This window comes from Colius striatus, chromosome Z, assembly GCF_028858725.1.
Source record: "Colius striatus isolate bColStr4 chromosome Z, bColStr4.1.hap1, whole genome shotgun sequence".
In the NCBI taxonomy this organism is placed as follows: domain Eukaryota; kingdom Metazoa; phylum Chordata; class Aves; order Coliiformes; family Coliidae; genus Colius; species Colius striatus.
In genome coordinates, this window is record NC_084790.1 from 22,097,479 (window position 1) to 22,117,457 (window position 19,979).

General features: G+C 39.0%; 1 protein-coding gene across 2 annotated transcripts in view; it reads left to right on the top strand.

Annotated features, from left to right (window-relative positions):
* Positions 1-19,273, top strand: part of ACO1 (aconitase 1) — a 30,905-nt gene extending 11,632 nt beyond the window's left edge. For both annotated transcript variants that reach the window (XM_062017605.1, XM_062017606.1), the window contains exons 4-21: positions 910-1,047; positions 2,797-2,866; positions 2,970-3,153; positions 4,572-4,711; positions 5,498-5,669; positions 6,124-6,224; positions 6,804-6,920; positions 8,103-8,262; positions 10,703-10,838; positions 11,198-11,282; positions 11,569-11,725; positions 12,277-12,401; positions 13,172-13,276; positions 13,929-14,071; positions 15,439-15,586; positions 15,999-16,121; positions 17,109-17,294; positions 18,566-19,273. In XM_062017605.1, coding sequence (XP_061873589.1) covers positions 910-1,047; positions 2,797-2,866; positions 2,970-3,153; positions 4,572-4,711; positions 5,498-5,669; positions 6,124-6,224; positions 6,804-6,920; positions 8,103-8,262; positions 10,703-10,838; positions 11,198-11,282; positions 11,569-11,725; positions 12,277-12,401; positions 13,172-13,276; positions 13,929-14,071; positions 15,439-15,586; positions 15,999-16,121; positions 17,109-17,294; positions 18,566-18,679 — 2,404 coding nt within the window. In that variant the 3' untranslated portion in view covers positions 18,680-19,273. The remainder of the gene's footprint in view (positions 1-909; positions 1,048-2,796; positions 2,867-2,969; positions 3,154-4,571; positions 4,712-5,497; positions 5,670-6,123; positions 6,225-6,803; positions 6,921-8,102; positions 8,263-10,702; positions 10,839-11,197; positions 11,283-11,568; positions 11,726-12,276; positions 12,402-13,171; positions 13,277-13,928; positions 14,072-15,438; positions 15,587-15,998; positions 16,122-17,108; positions 17,295-18,565) is intronic.
* The last annotated feature ends 706 nt before the right edge of the window (positions 19,274-19,979 follow it).

The following is a 19,979-nucleotide window of genomic DNA, read 5'->3' on the forward strand; positions in this document are numbered from 1 at the left end:
AATTTAGAGATTTAAAATATATTTGGAACCACTGAGACTTAAAAACAACTTTTTTCTGAGTCAGAGTTCGAGGGTTTGCAGGTTCACAATACGCGAGAAGGCAGAAATGTGAATGTATTGACTTGTAGCCTGAAAACTTACTGTTTGAATGGTATATGTGATATAAGGACTTTTTGTCAGTACTAAGTACAAGAATTCCTTAAAAATGAGTGGTACACCTTATTTCTAATTTCTGTATTTGTCCAGTGGTTTGCCAGGGCAGTTAAGTCTACTTCTGAAAATCCAGTTACTCTGGATTTTGCAGTCGTGCCCTTTGTAATTTAAGAAATCTGATGCCCATGCTTTGCTAGTTTCACTTGAAGTGTGGAAGACACCAGTCAGCCCTAACTGTGGTGGAGATTTTCGTATGCTTTCAAAAGTTGGAAGTCAAGACTCGTGCTTTAAAATCAGCTAAATAAACATAGCAAAACATTAAAGAAAGGACATTGTCCTTCTCCCCCTCCTCACTTCTTTTTTTAAACAAACTGGGGAGGAGGGAGCAGAACAGAACAAAACGAGAGAAAGCAGTTCAAGGTCCCAAAGGAGTGCTGACTAGGACTAAGTTTCCCAGATTCCCAGCCAAGTATACTAAACTACTTGTGTTGCTTGATGGATTTGGGGATTTTTTAGTTTTTCATTCTAACAGTGCTCAGAATATGGATACAGTTCTATCTTCTACTCTTCCGAATTTGTCTTCCCGAGGATATTGTCTCTTTTGTAGAGTAAGGATCCCAAGACTCAGGATAAGGTTGCAGTTTGCTTTGTATGGGACAGTAGGTGTCTGTTCTGCATCTCAGGATCATAGTTGTGTTTTGTTGGTTGGTTTTTTTTAGATTCCGAATTGTTTCACCCTGTCTTTTTTTGTTTTAGTGGGGTACCTGCTGTGGTTGATTTTGCTGCAATGCGTGACGCTGTGAAGAAACTTGGTGGGGACCCTGAAAAAATCAATCCTATCTGTCCTGCAGATCTGGTGATAGATCACTCCATCCAGGTTGATTTTAACAGGAGGTAAGAATACAAAATAACTCTTACTTATTAATGGTAATAAAATGGATCCAATTACCAGATAATTCCGTTATCAGGAATACACCAGGTAGTTCCATTGGTGATATTCTTAGTGTTTAGACTATAGCATCATGTATTCTTAAGTGTTTAAGTTGGACTGTTCCTGTGAATTAGATGGAGGAATCCTGTTTTTATTGTGGGGCATCTCTCAGAAGCACAAGCCTGGACTAAATGTTAAGAGAAACTCTGCTTAGTCCAGACTTGCCGTGATCTTGATTTTTCCATAATAATACTGCATTATTATTAGTTACTTAGAAATAGTTTTTTTCCAAATGCACTTTTTTGACCCTGCAGGACTTTTTGGAAAGGAGAAGCAAGAACATCTCCTTTTCTTCCTTATATAAATAAGAAAAGACCTGAGCTACCCTAGCCCAGCTGTAAGGAACTGTTTGCTAGTTCAGTGCCTCCACACAAAAGAGTACAAGACATTGATTAACATGGCCTCTAGAAGCACAAGAAAGAAACATAATACTCTTGAGTCCTCAGAATGCTACAAAGACAGTACTTACTGGCACCCACTAGACCTACAGTGAAATACAAGACCTTTGTGTAGGGGTCCTTCTACCCTCCATGTTATATAAATGTTGGCATAGTGACCTACTTTTCCAAACAGATCCTGCAGTTACATGTTTCTTGATGGTTTCCTTCAATCTTCCATACAGAAGTGTATTGCAAAGCCTGCTTCATAGAAGAATGTTGACAGATAGTTTTCAAATGCAACAATTTTTCTACTTCTTTTTTTAACTGTAGACTAATAAGGATACAAATTTCCAGTGATGCCGTTTTATAATTGGCAGGGAGAAAAAGGGCCAAAAAATCTTGACTTATGTAACTTGAGATGCTCTATCTATTCTTAATTGTAATGTAACACTTCGAAGTTTAGAAACAAATGCAAAATTAGGAATTGTAATCTAAAGACTGATCTCTGGGGCAATGGGTGTTCCAGCACTTAGAAACTTTCGCTTTTTTCTTTTTAATTTACATAACAAATTTCTTTAAGGTCTTTGGGAAGTAGTGTATTTATTTGTGAACAAGATACAATTTTATCTTTATCATAGGACAAAATAAACTATTAAGATTCTTTTTCTGTGTAACAGCCTTCATTTTATGTTATCAGTAGTATCCAGGACTTCATTTAGACATTTTTTGCTAGTATTTACTTTTTGTGACAGCCTTTTATTGCCATTAGGCTCTTGTATATATGGAGAAAACGTTGGCCAGTCCTAAGCTTCAGTTCTTTCAAACCCTTTGGGCATGTTAGGCAGCTGATTCAAGTGAAAAGTTTATTAGCCTTACCTGCTTTGAAACAGAGGATCTTCAGACAGCACTGTATCATCACTGACCTCTCTTTAACTGAAGTTGCAGGGCAGTTCTGTTCCAGTTCTCTTTAGTGCTTTGCTCATTGCTTCTGATTTAGGTGTTGAAAACTTCATTGCTCCAAAGTGGATTAGGCCTGCCACATATATAAGATGCAGATTATCACTCACATTTGAATCAGATAGGTATTATCTCTTAAGATTTCTTAAATAATTTTCATTGGTTCACAGCTTCAGTGAGATTTAAAAAGTGAGACTGATCAGCATTAGCATTAGCTAGTAGCTCTTTGTTCAACTTTTGAGTAGCTCTATCTGATGAGACATAAATTTCAGGTGGACACTTCTGTTCCTTACAGATGATTGTTTTCACTTGCAGATCAGACAGCTTGCAAAAAAATCAAGACTTGGAATTTGAAAGGAACAAAGAAAGGTTTGAATTCTTAAAGGTATCAGAATAATTAATCCTATTCACATGGAGAAAGTACAATGAACAAAAGTTCTTCTCATGTGCATCAAAATTTTTTTTTACTCCAATTCTTTCTGTTTCAGTGGGGTTCTCAGGCTTTCAAAAACATGAGGATTATTCCACCAGGTTCTGGGATCATTCACCAAGTGAACTTGGAGTACTTGGCAAGAGTGGTGATGGATCAGGATGGCTACTACTATCCAGACAGTGTGGTGGGCACTGACTCACACACCACCATGATAGATGGCTTGGGAGTCCTTGGCTGGGGTATGTACAGTGTCATGTCACAGTCTGTTGGCTGACTAGGCAGTGTTTCAGACTCTGCTGAGTTGTACCCTGGCTGACAGATTAATCCCCACCCAGTCACCCACTCATTCCTCTTGCCAGAAGGATGGAGGAAGAGAAAGAAAGAAAACTCATGGATTGAGACAAAAGACCGTTTAATAAGTGAAGGGGAAGGAACAAAAAAAGGAATCAAAAGCAAGTGACACAAGTCACCACCTCCCACCAGTACACCAAAGCCCAAGCAGTCCCTGGACAATGGCTGCTTGGGAAAAACTGCCCCCATATCTGCCTCCCAGTTTTAATGCTGAGCATGGTGTTACATGGCATGGAATATCTCTTTGTTGAGGTCAGTTCAGCTGTCCTGGCTGTGTCACCTGCCAGTGTCTTGCCCAACTTGGTCAACTTGCTGAGGGACAGAGTAAAAGGCATCTGGAGGCATCTTAGTCATTTGGGAAGGCAAGGGGTTTACAGCATCACCGAATACATCCATTTGTTCCGTAGTTGCTGAGCTACTTGCAAGGTGTTGCTGTATCAAAAAGTACTGAATGTGCTCTATCATACCAAAGATGCTGAAAGTTCAAGCTGAGTGAGTTAAATGACCAGAGAGGCCATTGTGAAAAGCATCACTATTAAGTATGTTTTGGTGCAGAATACTTGTTACAGAAATAAATACAAATAATTCCTTAGTTTGCTTGCAGTGTTAAGAGTTATTGGCTAGGTAAAGTAGGTATGAAATGAAAGTATTTGCAATAATCCCACACATGGCAGCGAAAACTTCAGTTGAGTTTTTTTATCCTCCTGTGAGATGATGATAGGAGCCGTATTGAAATAGATATGGTACAAATACAGAACACATGTTTTTAAAGAGCATTTGCAGGTTCTTGGCAAAGTTCTGATAACCACAAATGATAGAAGAAGGACATTGTGTTTTTTCTATGCCATTGTAGCAATATTGGTTGACTGAGACTTTCTGTCAAGGGTGGAAGAATTCCTGCTGGCTTGGAACACAAAAGTAAACAAGTTCACATTATTGAAAACCATGACATCTTTGGGATAAGAGATTTCTCTCTTATTCTATATTTTGTTGCACCTTACGCAAGGAGTTATGTCAGTCATTCTTTGTTTATGCATTGGATGTTTAAATCATTAAATACAATTTTTACATCTGTTATTGAAAAATCCAAGCATCCTTGGGGTAAGTTAGATTTATCAAAAATCTCATCTAATGGCTGAGAAACAAAGGTGAAAGTATGAAACAGAAAGAAATTAAAAACCCCTTACAGAAACTGAAGCAAGATGAGGAGTGCCTCTTAGCACAAGGCACTTCAAATCAGGTAAACATTGTTTGACATGTTACTATCTCTCTGAATACTTGAATTGTACTCTACTGTTGTGTACAGGTGTTGGTGGCATTGAAGCAGAAGCAGTGATGTTGGGCCAGCCGATCAGCATGGTGCTTCCTGAGGTGGTTGGATATAAGCTTCTCGGAAACCCTCAGCCACTGGTAACATCCACTGACATTGTGCTCACCATTACCAAGGTACTGAATGCATCTGCTGTTTTGCCATTACTGGTGGAAGCTATGCATGTTCTGTACATCCTTACGTGCAGACCTGTTTTGGAACAAACATACTTGTAAAAGGATCTTGTTTCTCTACTGCATGAAAAGAAACATTTGTAATGCAATGTAAAAGCTGAAAAGTGGCAGTAAATGCTGCAGTCTGATTCCTTTGATCTACAAGTGTTTTGTCTCACGTGTCATATGTTCATAATATATTTATTCACTCTGTGGATTGTGATTGGATTGAGAGTATTACTGGGTCAGCATTAATGTTATTGGAGGTCAGAAGTCTGGTACACGTCCATCATGGGATGTGGTCTTTAGAGGCAACCTCCAAATAGGGAAAACCAACTTTTTTTTTTTTAGTTTATTCAGATGCTGTGTATGTTCAGTCACAGTTCATTTCATGTACTTGTGCAGTTGTTTTTTCCTGTTTCCCCATCTTCCTGGGTTTGCTGGCTGTCTAAAGGCCCCTTACTGTTCTCCTGTCCTTAGAACGTCATGTTGAGAAAAATGCAGTTGTTCTAAGGTACTCTGTTTTAAGTGAGAGGAAGAGCAAGCTTAGAAAGATTATATCCCAGTGTTTTATATTATTATTGAAACTTTAAATCTCTGTGTCCTCATCTTTGTGATGTAGTTTATCAAAACTTCTTGGTTTCAAGTGGCTATAGAAACTTTCAAAAATGTTTCTCTGAAGTCAAAAGCTGTCAAAGTTCAGATCGTTTGATACCTCGCAATGACACAGGCACTGTATTTTTGTAACAGCACCTTCGCCAAGTTGGAGTTGTGGGTAAATTTGTGGAGTTTTTTGGTCCTGGTGTAGCCCAGCTGTCAATTGCTGACCGAGCCACCATTGCCAATATGTGTCCAGAGTACGGAGCAACAGCTGCCTATTTCCCAGTGGATGATATTAGCATTGGGTACCTGATACAAACTGGTGAGTTAAGAAGAGACCACAAGTTAAAGCTGTAATAGAAAGCAAGGACTCCAGGTCTTTGTGGTGTAGTTAGCAAAAGAGTTGAGTCAGGTGGAGCCACTTGAGTGCTGTTTTTATCCATACTTGCTGATTCAGAGTGTTTCTTCCTGTTGAAGTCCATGTTTAGGAAGAGACAAAAGTTTTGCTGTTAACTGTCTGCTTAGCCCTGCCCCAATCTAGCGTGTCAAGATGGCAGAAGCAGGAACCTAAGTTTTTGTTCTGCAGAAGCCACTGAGTATGCTCAGTCACTTTGTTTCTAATGAGTCTCTAATATTTCTACTGAAAGAGTCCTATAGTACAGTGTGCAGTGTGAACGGTGAAATAATCTGTTCTACATTTCTTTATTTTTCTGTCATGTAGTAATTTCTCAGTTTTATTTGCATTTTGGTTTTGCTATGTCTGGCTTTCACTTTAGGCCGTGATAGAGAAAAAGTTATGAGCACAAAACAGTATCTTGAAGCTGTGGGAATGCTAAGAGATTTCAAGAACTCTTCTCAGGATCCAGACTTCACACAGGTTAGAAACTACTCAGTCTTCTCTCTGCTTGCTTTATGCCCTTTGCTATTTTAATGTGACAGTTGTCTGTTTTTCATAGAAATTAGTAGTCAAGAGACTCCCTATCCCCTGGCTTGACACACAGTTGTCTTAACTTAGGCCTCAGTGGAATGAGTTAGCTCTCCAGGTGTGAAAACTTTACAGCCCCTGCCCTGTTACCAGAAATGACTACACACAGACCTGTGACAGTCATTACCAGAATTTCTTCACATCATTGTCTTCTGAAGAGGACCCTGCTGCTAACATTTGAAAAGACATAATTCTCAAAATAATTTTTATTGTTTAGATACTCTGGTCACACACTGGGTTTTCAGTAACTGGCGTACTTTTTGAGAGCTGTATGTGAGAGCTCGCTGGCTCTAAAAGTGGAACTATTCCTCTGTTATTTCCCTTCTCATATATCTTTGATAGTTTCTGCAAACAAAAAGAAAGATGTGCAGACATAGCCTTGATTCAGGAGCAGGGATAAGCATACCTGAGGCTTAACTGGTTTCACTTTGTCATGCAGTGCTGAACCTCTCCCTGTTCTTTCACGAGTAGGTTGTGGAGTTGGATCTCCATACTGTTGTGCCTTGCTGCAGTGGACCAAAAAGACCTCAGGACAAAGTTGCTGTGTCAGATATGAAGAAGGATTTTGAGACTTGTCTGGGAGCCAAGGTAGGAATGTTTGGACGTACAAACCAATGCATACTTCTAAAAGTTGTGTAATGTTTGGGAACTACATTCTAGAGTTAGGACGTTTGAATGCAGTTTAGCAGTTAACATCAACGATGGGTAGTTCAAAATTGAGGTGATGCTTCTCTCACATGAAGATGTTCATATCATAGTGATGTAGTAGGTCGCTCTGATTTTAGACTGGTCTTAGGCTGCTTAAAGTGATTTTGACATGCTCTAGGGATTTCTGAACTAGCCACCATGGATTTTGTTAGCAGAGCAGCAAAGTAGCTACTGTACAGACTACCCAGCTCTTCAGATTGTGCCCTGAGCTTCACAATGTGGTTTTGTATTGAGTACTGAATCCATAAGCTGATTAGAAGTGCACATGTCTCTGGCTTTTCGATGTTGGTGGTAAGGATAGAAAAAAAAAAGTTCTGTCAACATCATCCAGTAAAAAATAGTTATTAAAAGAAAAGCAAGATTTTAGTTTGAATTATTATGCTCAGAAACTGAAGTTTCCAAAATCAGTTTGAATGCTTACCTGATACGGTAACTGCCCTTGTCAAAGGTAGTATAGAACCATAGTCATGTAAAACAAGAAACAATCTACAGCAATTACCAATATTTTTTGTTTTATTACATGTTCCAAACTGTCTTAAATCAACTTGTGCTTTCAGATCCTTAAGTATAATTTTTTATGTGAGCAGTGCCTTCTTGCTCTTTGGTTTTGGGTGGTTTTTTTTCAACTGTCAGGTTTTTTCCTCTTAGTATAAGTTTGAGCTGTTTGATGTTCATGGCTTAAAAATCTTATGTGTTAAGGCTAAGATCTCAGGACTGGATGATGTACAAGAGTATATGTGATCAGGAATCTGGAGCATGTGGAAAGAAGTATCTGAACAATCTGAAGGAAGATATATTCATACAGGAGGAAAGGACAGATACATATTGCTGCAAAGGCTTCCTTTTTTACCAGTAAACAGAGAAGAGGAGAGACCCTGGCAAAATAATTTTGGTCTGCCCCTTTGACTGACCAGAAATGCAAGGCTTCACCACCAAGCCTAAAAGTGCAAACATGGAAGTAACTGACAGATGCTTCTTACTCAGTTCCCAGCCCATATTAATTTCTAGTCAAAATAATTATATTAACCACATCAGTTTGATTCTTAATTTCTCCTCTTACAGCAAGGATTCAAGGGATTCCAAGTTTCCCCAGACCAACACAACAGCGTAGTCAAATTTAATTTTGAGGGCTGTGACTTCGAGCTTGCTCATGGTTCAGTAGTGATTGCTGCCATTACAAGCTGTACAAACACCAGTAACCCCTCAGTTATGTTGGGAGCAGGTAAGTTTATTTTCTTAATGTGCAGTAGTTTCTCTGTGGCTCTGGGAGTGTGTCCTAAAGGCAGATGTAGCAGTGATGTAATTCTATATGCACAGTACTGTTTTTGTTATTTGGAGTACTAAAACTGAGTTTAGTCTCTAAAGGCTGCAGAAAGGATTCTGGAAATTATACCTAGAAACATAGGTACTCTGATTTGGCAGTAAAGTACAAAAAACTTAACTAGAGATGTATTGAGTTGTTACAGCAAGAATCTGGATATGTGAGGAGTGAGTAGAGGAGGAAAATTGTGTTCCTGGGGATTACCATCTTTCAGAACCTTGCCATTTACATCTTAAGTGCATTGAAGAATTTGTTGGTGGTGAGCTTTGTATCCCCCATTTCTTTGCTTATCACCATTCAAATACTACAAAACAGGCTGAGTAAGTTGTGTTATATTTCAGATGAGGACGCTGTTTGTTTTTAACCTGGCTACTCCAGGCAGAAAATTTTTCATTCTACACATGTGCTTCTGGCAAAAAAATGTAAAGAAAGAGAGTCAGCTGAAAAGTCTCAGTCTATACTAGCCCAGTGCAGCTCTCATTCCCAGTTGCTTGGCTACATACCCACGTAACTCTTTCTCTTCTCTGGAAACATATATGTAGACATTATCCATCACAGGAAGATCATTACTGTGTTAGGGCTTCCTATTCTGTTAGATTGTAGGATACAGGCTTATTTTCTACGAAAGTTTAAATGGATGGCAATGGGCAATGCAAGGGCCAGAGAGGAATACTTACTGACTGAAGTCACATAATGTATCTTCATTGTTTCTGTTTGGTGCTGGGGAGATCTTGGCTTCTGGTCAGCCTGTGCCAACTATCACTTTGTGCTTAGTTTGTCAGTGTGGTATTTGTCACCTGTTCTTGTGCTAGCATCTTTCTTTGGCTACTCTGCAGTACTTGCGGCTCATCCTGTTCTCAGGCACAAAGTCTTTTAATTCATAGCAACAGGGATAAAGTCCATCATAAACCAGGCTGTAGGGTAGGAAGGGAAGAGACTTGCTCTGTTTCTTGCCCATTTGAGAAGAACAGAATTGAAGAAATTCACTTGCCCTTCACAGGACAGCCAAATCAGCATGCTTCTTCCCTCAGGTCCATCCTGATCATGATCACAGGCATAAGAGCTGTATTTTGTTCTTCCAAGGATCAAGAAGTAAGATTCCTCCAGGCAATCTTCACTCTATCCTATTCTCTTTGTGCTAGGTGGATGTATCCCTCAGCTGTGCCACCTGCTTAGGATACTTGTTTCCTCAAGTGTTTGCCTCGCAGGCTAATGGCACACATTTTTAACCCGCTTTGTGTCAATGGGGATGCTGATCTTTCAGCCTGCTTGGCTTATTAGCTCTATGGGTTTAAAGTGTAGAATGCTCTGCAGGCACAAGTAAAGTTGCTACTTAGAACACCTTTGCTACTACCTAATGCAGAACAGCCTAAAGAATGTAGTCATAAGGATCTTGGTGTATGCACTCAGGTGTTCTTGCCTTTGCTGACTTTCCATACAGTGGCACTTATGCTTTGACCTCAACAAGGAGGGAAAAAGAATTCTGTCAGTCTCTGTAACTGTAAGCTACAGTGTTAAGAACCTCAGAGATACCCACAAGAAACACATAATTTGCCTTTCAGAATAGGGTTTGAAATGAAGTAAATAAAACATACAGTATTCCCACACAAAGTAACAAACGTAAAAGAAGTCCAACGTAGGAATAGTTCAGGAATAGGTCTGTTTTTTAAAATTAAAATGTCTGCCTTTAGGCCTCCAAATCAGTTGGTGTAGGCCTTTTCATCCAACACTTGACAGTGGAAGTCTTCAGGTCATGTCTAACAGAACTGCCAAGTTGCTGGCAAAAGCAAAAGAGTTTAGTGATGACTTTGTGTTGGAGATCATGTTGCATTAAAGCAGAGGTGACATGTATTTTCTTACCTAAGTGGATATGTGAGAGAGAATTAGGCATGGGAATGTGAAGTTTGTTGCTTGTTTGTGACAAGGGCCAGAGTTGGTGCTGTCATAACCATCTGTTGAGAGTTACTTCAGTGCTGGGTCACTAGACCACTGTAAATTGGACGTTAACAATTAATTGTATTTTTTTGTGAGACACTTGTCTTACGAGTAGTGTTCTGAGTTTTGCATGTCTACATGCTGCCCCAGTGTCAAAGCATCTTGTTGAATGCACTTTCCAGCAACTTTACAGTGGAGCAGAAATTGTAGACCAAGTCTGCAGTTCAACAAAGCACTTGAGCTCTAGATGGTTATTCTGGGATTAGTATTGCTGGCTCACTGTATCATGTGTATCAATGAAGCCTTTTCTATTTCCCAATTATTTAATGCTACTTCTGTTAACCTTTTGGTCCACCAAGCTGACCCACTTCCAGCAAAAACTACAACTATCCTTTGCATTCTTTAGGTCTGCTTGCTAAGAAAGCTGTTGAAGCAGGTTTAACAGTGAAGCCATACATTAAAACTAGCCTGTCCCCAGGAAGTGGGGTTGTCACTTATTATCTGAGAGAGAGCGGAGTGATGAGTTACCTTTCTCAACTAGGGTAAGAGTGCTTTTCTTGGCTGTTGTCTTATAGCTGTTTAACTAAAAGTGTTAACAAGCAGTGCAATAGAATAAATTTACCTTTGGAGCTTAAAAGATATGGCAGGTACCCTGCAACATGTTCCTGCATGACTTGTCACGTTGCTTTTATGCTGTCTGGCTTTGTGCCAACAAGGTGGAAGGCCTCTTGCCTGCTGTAGCTTCTTGAAGACTTGTGTTCTTAAGCAGGAAATTGTGGTATTTTTCAATTCATTTGTTAAAACAGTACATCTGAAAATAACCCTGGCCAACTGCTGTGGGGTAAATAGTGTTGCTCAAAAATACCTTTTTGTTCACTGATGGTTTTTGTGTTCTATTTAGGTTTGATGTGGTGGGTTATGGCTGTATGACATGTATTGGCAATAGTGGACCCCTACCAGAGTCTGTTGTTGAGGCCATTACACAGGTATGCAGTTTTTCCTGTGCAGCTTATTTAGGTAAGCCATTCTCTGCTGTGTGCTGTTCTGTGCTGTGTTATACTGTGCACCAACTGTTCTCAACTGTGTGCAAAGTAAATTCAGCCTATAGTCTCTTGTCTCTGGGAAGTGCTTTGGGATTGTTTGGAAGAAGACAATTCTGTGACTGGCCAGTCATTGATGTTGCAGCACAGTGCAGCTCTGCAGACCTGCTGGTATGTGGCTCTGTGGGTTCTGCAAGTGCGTCAGCTACCTTTGTGTCAAACTCTTTTGCAGGGAAACCTGGTAGCTGTGGGCATGTTATCTGGCAATAGGAATTTTGAGGGTCGTGTCCATCCCAACACCCGTGCTAACTACTTGGCCTCTCCGCCACTGGTCATAGCCTATGCCATTGCAGGGACTGTCCGGATTGACTTTGAGAAAGAGCCTTTGGGTAAGACAGCATCAGGATGCTTCTTTTCACAGCTTGTAAACTATAAACTGGTTGGAAGACTTGAGTACCTCTGGGATACAAAGCATGCGGTTGTTAAGAAGCAGATCAACAAGGAATCTCTGTGATCAAGAAAGTTGGAAGCCAAGCCTGACCAATATCCTAATGTCACAAGGGCCTCTTTTCGGTTATATCTAGGTGACAGTCTCTCATGAGTAATCTGACCTAGCAACCTGACTTTCTTTGAGCAGATAATTCGGCTAGACATCTCTCATAGATCCTTTCCAACCTTCTATTCTGGAAGGCCATTGGAAATCTCAAAAGCAGGTGAAAGTATAGGCATCGCCAAGTTTGTGGAGCCCTCTCTGTCAGACCCATGTAGGCAAAATAAAGCATGCCTCATAAATGTTCACAAGGTTAGAAGATAGCTAAAGGCCATCAGCATGCCTCATAAATGTTCACAAGGTTAGAAGATAGCTAAAGGTCATCAGGATAAACTTTTTCCTTCTTTCTTAATGGTAGATATATGCAATAAATAGTACAATTTTCTACAGGAATAAATGCTTCAGGAAGGAAGATTTTCCTGAAAGATATCTGGCCAACAAGAAATGAGATTCAGGCTGTTGAACGTCAGTTTGTTATTCCTGGGATGTTCAAGGAGGTCTACCAAAAAATAGAGGTGAATTAATAATCCTTGGGCAATAGTTTGATTGATGTACTGTGCTGTTCTGAAGATGTTAAATAAACTAGTCTTGATAATGAAACAGATCTTTTCCTTCTATTGCTATGTTTCCTGTCCTGAATTTGTATTTAAATCAAGTGGGGCGTTTTAAGTGGTTTATAGTTCATTAATTGACTCTTTCAGACAGTCATGTCCTGAATGTTGCTCCTTAATGTTTGGAGGGTTTTTTTATGTAACATACAGGCAATGTGTTTTAAACAGGCATCCCAGGGTCATATTGGAAAGTCAGATATTCTGTTTTTGCAGATGTTTGGTGTTTTTTCATCTGACATAAAATTCATTTGCATTGATTAATAGCATTTACATGAGGAAAAACGTGTATTTTGGTAATGTGTTCTCATAAGCCATTCTCAGGTGTTTAAACAAAATACTCATAAGGTTTATGTGTTAGAAAAGCCTCTTAAGTTTAGTGATAAATACACCTGAGCATTAAAAAGTATTATCTGTGTACATAACAAGGTTACTGTCAGAAAACTGAATGAGCAGCTTTTCTTTTGAAATGAAGGTTTTCCAGACTCTCACTAAATACAATATTTTAAAAAAACCAACTCCCTAAACATAATATACATTGTCATAACAATTTCTCCAAGTGCTTCAAGGAGTACATAAGACTTTTGCTGAAGTCAAATTTGAACTTTTACCTGGATTCTGATTCTGTTGCTTCTGAAAACTAAGAAATCATTGGGATATTTTTGTGTGTTTTTCAGACAGTAAACAAATCTTGGAATGCCTTAGATGCTCCTTCAGATAAACTGTATACTTGGAATCCCAAGTCAACTTACATCAAGTCTCCACCTTTCTTTGATGGTCTGGTATGTGTACACTTTCCCTTTGAATCAAGCCAAAGTGTGTAGTGACCTTGGCTAATGTTAAAGGTGAAGCAAAGTCCCTTCACGGGGCCTAGGAGCATCCATGATAGCCTGTTGAGGCCTCGGTTCTCAAATGTTGGAGTTACACTACAGTTATCATTTTAATACAAAAGCATAAGTAAAGATTTGCTGTCACTGAAGAGCTTTTGAAAAGTCTTCTTTTCACTTTAGCCTGAAATACACTTAAATAGTTACAAAGCAAGTGAGGGAAAAGGACAGGAAACAAACCCCACAGTTCTGCCTGCCTGCCTTTTGTACCAAATAGTTGAATGTTCAGATTGCTGTTTCAGTAGCATTTAATACACAATGCACAGTGCATGCACGTGTCTCAGAATCGTTGTTTGCAGTCATGCAAATTTCAAGTGAAGCCTCAGTTAGTTCTTTTGCTTCATCTATTTTCTTCATGCATGAACTTGCTGGCAACTAGGATATCGTATTTTGTTCAAGAATATAAACATTTTTAATAGGGTTGTGTTTTTTCTTTCTTCTCACTTTTATAAAAAGGGAGACTTTATTTTCAATTTGCACTTTTGAGAAAGGTAAAGGAATTCTGTGTCCTCTTTTGATGATTTTGTTTGCATTTATGATGGCTTAGACTTTGGATCTTCAAACGCCAAAAACAGTAGAAGATGCTTATGTCCTGTTGAGTTTTGGAGATTCTGTGACAACCGACCATATATCTCCCGCTGGGAATATAGCAAGAAATAGTCCTGCAGCCCGTTATTTGACCAGTAGAGGGTAAGCACTACTGATTTGTGATGTAAATTGGGAAGAGGAAACAAGATTCAACTGCTGTACCATCTTACAAGCAGACATATCTGCTATCTGTTCACATATGCTTGACAAATGCCTTGAGAATATATAAAAGAAAGAAAAGCATTTCTTTGCTGTCTCAGCAGCTCTCACCAAGTGTAAGAACTTGCTTAGAGTGTGTGCATCTGTTACATGGGAGAGCTGAAGATGAGTGAAGATAACTTTCAGGCTAGTTTTTGCAGTTAAGTCTATTAATAAATAATGGAAGCAGGATCTTTCTTCCTATCAAATCAAAATGTTTATGGTCCTTAATACTGGAAACTGATTTTATACTTCTATGATGTGCAGCTGTTTCATAGAGCTAGGCTGTCAGAAGCTACAGAACATTCAGAAGTTTAGGTTTCAGTGCAGCTACAAAAACTGGCAAGTGTTTCTGTAGCTGGAGTCCAAACTGCTGTAAAATAATGCTCTTTTCCTATGGCCAGCCTGTCAGTTTAGTATTCTGGGTTCAACTTAAGGCAAGACTAGGACTTGCTGAGTTGCCTTATTCAGTCTTCATGGATGGTATCATACTTTCACTCTTTGGTTTAGCATTTCTAAAGTCAGTGATATTTTGAGGAGCAGCATTGACATTATAAAACAGACCTAATAATTCTGGAGAGGAAATTAAAACAGTGTGATCCACTCAAAACTAAGTACTCAGGACTGTTTAACCCTGTGGTATCAGTCACTTTGAAATCTAAATAGTCATACACACATTACAAAGCAGATGTTGTATGTCATAGCTGCTGTTTCAATGTCGCCCAGTCCAGTCAATCCAATTTTCTGCGACATTCCAGCATGTTTTTTGTTTACTGGTTAAACTAGAGTGTCCCCTCATTCCCGTATGTCTGTTTGCATATAAACTTTTTCTTGTGTACTCCTAAGTTGTCTCAGGGACTCTCTTTGCCTTTTAGATGTTCATCAGAGTGGTGTCTCTACCTTTGTTCTAGATGCTATGGCAATATACATAACAAGGAAGATGTTCAGTAGCCAGCTCTTAAGGAAAGAAGTATTGAGTCTTCTGAGCTAAGATGAACTATATTGTTGCATTGCTATCAGATGCAAGGGATATTTCATTTCTGTGACCGAGCTGTAGGCAGACTTCTTTTTTTTAAATTAATTTCCTTCCTTCATAAAAAACTTAAAAGTAGAAGTGTCGGCTAACTGGTTGTTACTAGTATGATGGGAACTGCATACATACCTATCTCAGAAACACTGAGTTCATTACTATAGTTTTTGTATAGTACAGAGTACTTCAGTCTAAAAGAAACACAATACTCATTTTTCTTTGTTTTCTTTTTCCTTAATAGTTTGACTCCTCGAGAGTTCAATTCTTATGGCTCCCGCAGAGGGAACGATGCAGTTATGGCCAGAGGAACGTTTGCAAACATTCGCTTAGTGAACAAATTTCTTGATAAACAAGGACCTCAGACCATCCATTTCCCTTCTGGTGAAACAGTAAGTACATACACTGCTTCAAACTGAGACTTGTTGTCAATAGAGTAGATTAGTATTGGCTTTCCTTCTTGCAGCCTAGGTGTCATTTACTTAAGCACCTTTGAGTAAAGCTAATGAGGAGATGGGAGCTGTATTGACCTAGGGTATCAGGTCACACTTACCTGCATGATGTGGTGCTATCAGGCATATCAGTGGAGAATGTAACCACTGTAGAAGCAGTTGTGGAAGGTGCAGATTTGTGTTAGGAGTGAAATCAGACTAGAAGCTGCAAAGTATGGTTAGTGTCCTAAAAGTACTGCTTGGTGGAAATTGTGTACTTCAGCTCTTTATGCGGGGATACTTTTTTCCTTCTTTCCCTGGACCCGTATCCACTCCCAAAAACTGTATAGAACATTTGACATTTTCATTCCAGCTGGATGTGTTTGATGCTGCGGAAAGATACAAACAGGCTGGCCATCCTCTAATTGTGCTGGCTGGGAAGGAGTATGGTGCAGGAAGTTCCAGAGACTGGGCAGCTAAAGGACCATTCCTTTTGGTGAGTAACTACAGCAAACTAGGAGGGCAGTGCTTAAATCATTCATCTGTCAGGAAAATGAGCTTGTGAGCAGCATCCTGGTTAGCTCATTCTCGCTTTTTGTAGCAAGAACTGTTTTGAAATTTCAGCTGCCTCCAAGAGCCATGGTAGAGTTGCAAAAGCTACTTAAATACTAATAGGTCCTATTCAGACTGGAAGCCTTCACTGGTGTTCAGTCAGAAATCTGCAAGAAAGATCAGTTTCTTTAATTATGTGTCCCATAACTTGTAAACCTTATATGTCCCATAAACTTTGTGTCTGCTTTCAGCTGCTTCCTTCAGCTTACTTGACTGGAAAGACAGAAAAATAGTTTCAGTGAAAACAAAATTTAGCATAGCCTCACCATACAAATTGCAGGAATGCTTAGCAGTAGTGTTAGAGGAGCCTGATAGAAATCCATGTACAGAGAAATACCTGTTTCATTCTTTGTCATGTACATTATTTACCAGCCCAAACTCTGATTTAAGCTTTCTTAGCATGTAATTTGTGAAGGCAATGTTGAAGATTAGGTTCAATGTAAGTTTTGGTTTGCTTTTTTTTTTTTTCCCCCAGTGGTGACTTCTTTTTTGTCTTAACTGTATTAACATGAAAAAAAACTAGAAATTAAACAAAGTGCATCTTGGAGGTAGGAGAGCAACACTGAATTAGCAAGAGCTATGGAAATAATTTGTGGTGCTTTACAAAAGGCATGTTAAAGAAGTACACAGGATTCTTGAGAAAGCATATGTCATTTTTTGACAATCAGACTTCTTTTAAAGATGTTTGAACTTTAACATACAATCAAGTAATTCTGGACAAGTCCACTGTCACACAGAACTGCTGACTACTACTTGCTTGGTAAAGGAAATGGAGGGGACCACAAATGTACCAGTTTCCTTCCTCGGAGCACAGAATATGAACCATGATCCTGAACCATGAAGATAACTATACCTGTTGTGCATTTCCCAGGGTGTCAAGGCTGTGCTTGCAGAAAGCTATGAGAGAATTCATCGGAGCAACCTAGTAGGGATGGGAGTGATTCCTCTGCAGTATTTACCTGGAGAGAATGCAGGCACTTTAGGACTCACTGGACGGGAGCGTTACACAATTGTAATTCCTGAAATACTAAAGCCACAGATGAACGTCCTGGTTAAGGTATGAGACACCTAAGGGCTCAGTTTTCTAAATCACTGTAGTTTTGCTCAAAATTAACTTCATCTTCAAACAAAGTTCTTCTGTGTGGCAGTAAGCTTCCGTCACTTGAGGAAGAAAGAAAAATTGAAATGGTGAAGGAGATGAAAACAGTCATTCTAATAGAGATTTGCTTTTGTTGGAATATAAAAGCAGCATGCCACAAAGCAGTCCTGTACTTTAGATGAGTCTGTCAAAGTCCATTATAAATTTTTCTGTTTCAGGTAAATGTCTGAAGCACAACGGAAAGTAAACTGTACATGTTAATTGAAATTAATCAAACTAATTTATTTAAATGAATTTAAATTTTAAATAATTAATTGACAATTTAACTGACAGAATATTGTACACAGCAGCATTCAAAGTGAAGTCTAAGCATACCCACCATAAAATCAGGCCTAGTATTTTGAAAGAGTGCTTTTTGTTTAGCTTTGCCTTCAAACCTATGCTCTTTTTGAAAAATATTAGCTAGCATCTGGTATAAAAATTTGGCTTATTCTTAGTTGGAACATCTATGAACCTGACTGATGTAACCTAATAGCATCAAGACCTGCCTTTTTACCACAGTTATCAAAGCAATCTGATTATTACATGTTCACTTAATGTATGTGGCCTCCCTGGATTAAACTATTTGTTTATATTTGTCTAAAACTATTTGTTTACATGTGACTCATTAACTGCCCTGAAATAGAGAAAGTATAGATCCCAAAGAGCTGGTCAGCTTTCAGTCACAGGTGAACATAGTGCATTTATCTAATAGTACTTGACTGGGGTAGTCTTCAGTAAAGCACAGAGGTTTTGTTAACTTCATGCGCTTGTGCTTTTCTGATTACCAAACCCAAGGCCTCAGAGAAAGCTAATGAAATTAGTATTGCTCTTGTACCTAAACTAGAGGAGTGACTACATCAAGAATCAGTATAACCACTTGAAAGGATGGTCAGCTTTCATGCCCCTAGGTTTGTATCAACAGTAAATCTTGAGTGGTGCAGCAAATGCAGTGCAAGGAGACCCCATGCTGTGTGTGTTATGGTTTGTTTTAGATCAGTTCCCTCTGGCAGCCAGTAGTAGACTGATGTAGGAAGAAAAGAAATAACAATGGCCAGTGCCTCTTCACTTTCCCTTTCTATCACATTTGTTACGATACCAAAACTGTTGTAGTAATCCTTATTTTACTGTGATGTCATGTAGCATGTAGAAAGTTCTGCTGCTTAAATGACTTTCTTTGACCTCAACAGCTGGATACTGGGAAAACCTTCCATGCCATCATGAGATTTGACACTGATGTGGAGCTCACTTACTTCCACAATGGAGGCATTCTGAACTACATGGTCCGTAAAATGGCATCCTAATCAAGAGCATTAAGCAAAAATGTCCAGGTACAAGCCTGCTTCTGGTGAGCGCAATAAAGCTACAGTAATAACAAATTTTAAAGTGTGAACCATAAAGCGAAGAGGTTTTTTGGGGATTGTATTAGAAGGCTTGTTTACAATACTGAAATATTCTGTGTATCAGGAAGCTGGACACACTTTCCCAATTAAAGTAAACAGCATTTATTATTTGCTTTGTATGATGGCTGGATTGACTTACCATAGAATGCAGTGCAAAAGTCGTTAAAACACTGCTGGAATCTGTAGAACTGTTGAAGATCAAATGCTGATTTCATATATTCCGTCCATCTAGCTTGAAGTTAAGTTCTCTGCTCATATCAGTGGTCCAAAAATTAACTGACCATATAAAAAATAATTATTCCTTCTTGATCATGTGATACTGAGTTGTGTATTCAGTTGACCATATCTGAATCTAATAATGAAATTAATTATTTAGCTGTTCATTAATTTTAAAAAAGTGTGAACATTGTTGTTTGAGATCTGCGCCTTTGTGGAAAGGTGGACCTGTTGGGGATAATATTTCTAATGGATAAAATTAAATTTCTTTTAAAGAAAGTTGGTGGCTTTTGTCATGTTATCCTTAGTACTAAGATGCTGAACAAAGCTTGCACTTCAGACTCTTTTCATTGTTCCTGCAAGAGCACAGCCATACAAGTGTCGACTTCCTGTATTTTAATTCCTGTTTCTTTGAATAGTCTATATGAGACATGGTGCATACAAATACTGTCAGATACTGTAAGTCTGCTGTAACCCAACAGACTACTACTGTGATGTACTTCCCTCTGTTTTGTGTCCTTAAGAAGGCAACCTACCACAGATCCAACTCCTTGACAGCAATATTTATGGCAATAGGGAACTTCTAGGGAGAGTCCAGCATGGGGCCACCAAGTTGATCAGGGGACTGAAACATGAACTGCAGGACCTGTGGCAGTTTGGTTTAGAGAAGAGGAGACTGAGGGGGAATCTCATTAATATTTATAAATATTTTAAAGGTTGTCGCTGTTTAGGCCTAGCAGGGAACAAAAGACCACAATTAGCCTCAAGTACTAATCAAGAGGCTGGGGATTGCCAAAAGGCAGGGAGAGCTTAATTGCCACTTATGGTTCAGGACAAAACAGACCAGGCTACTCGGCTTGGGGAAGAAAACAGGAAATAATTTAATGCAACATCAACTAAAACATACCCCCAAAACCCAAAACATAACCAAATTAAAACAACACAGAGTGGTACAACAATGAAGAGTCCGACCAGCCCTTTAAGA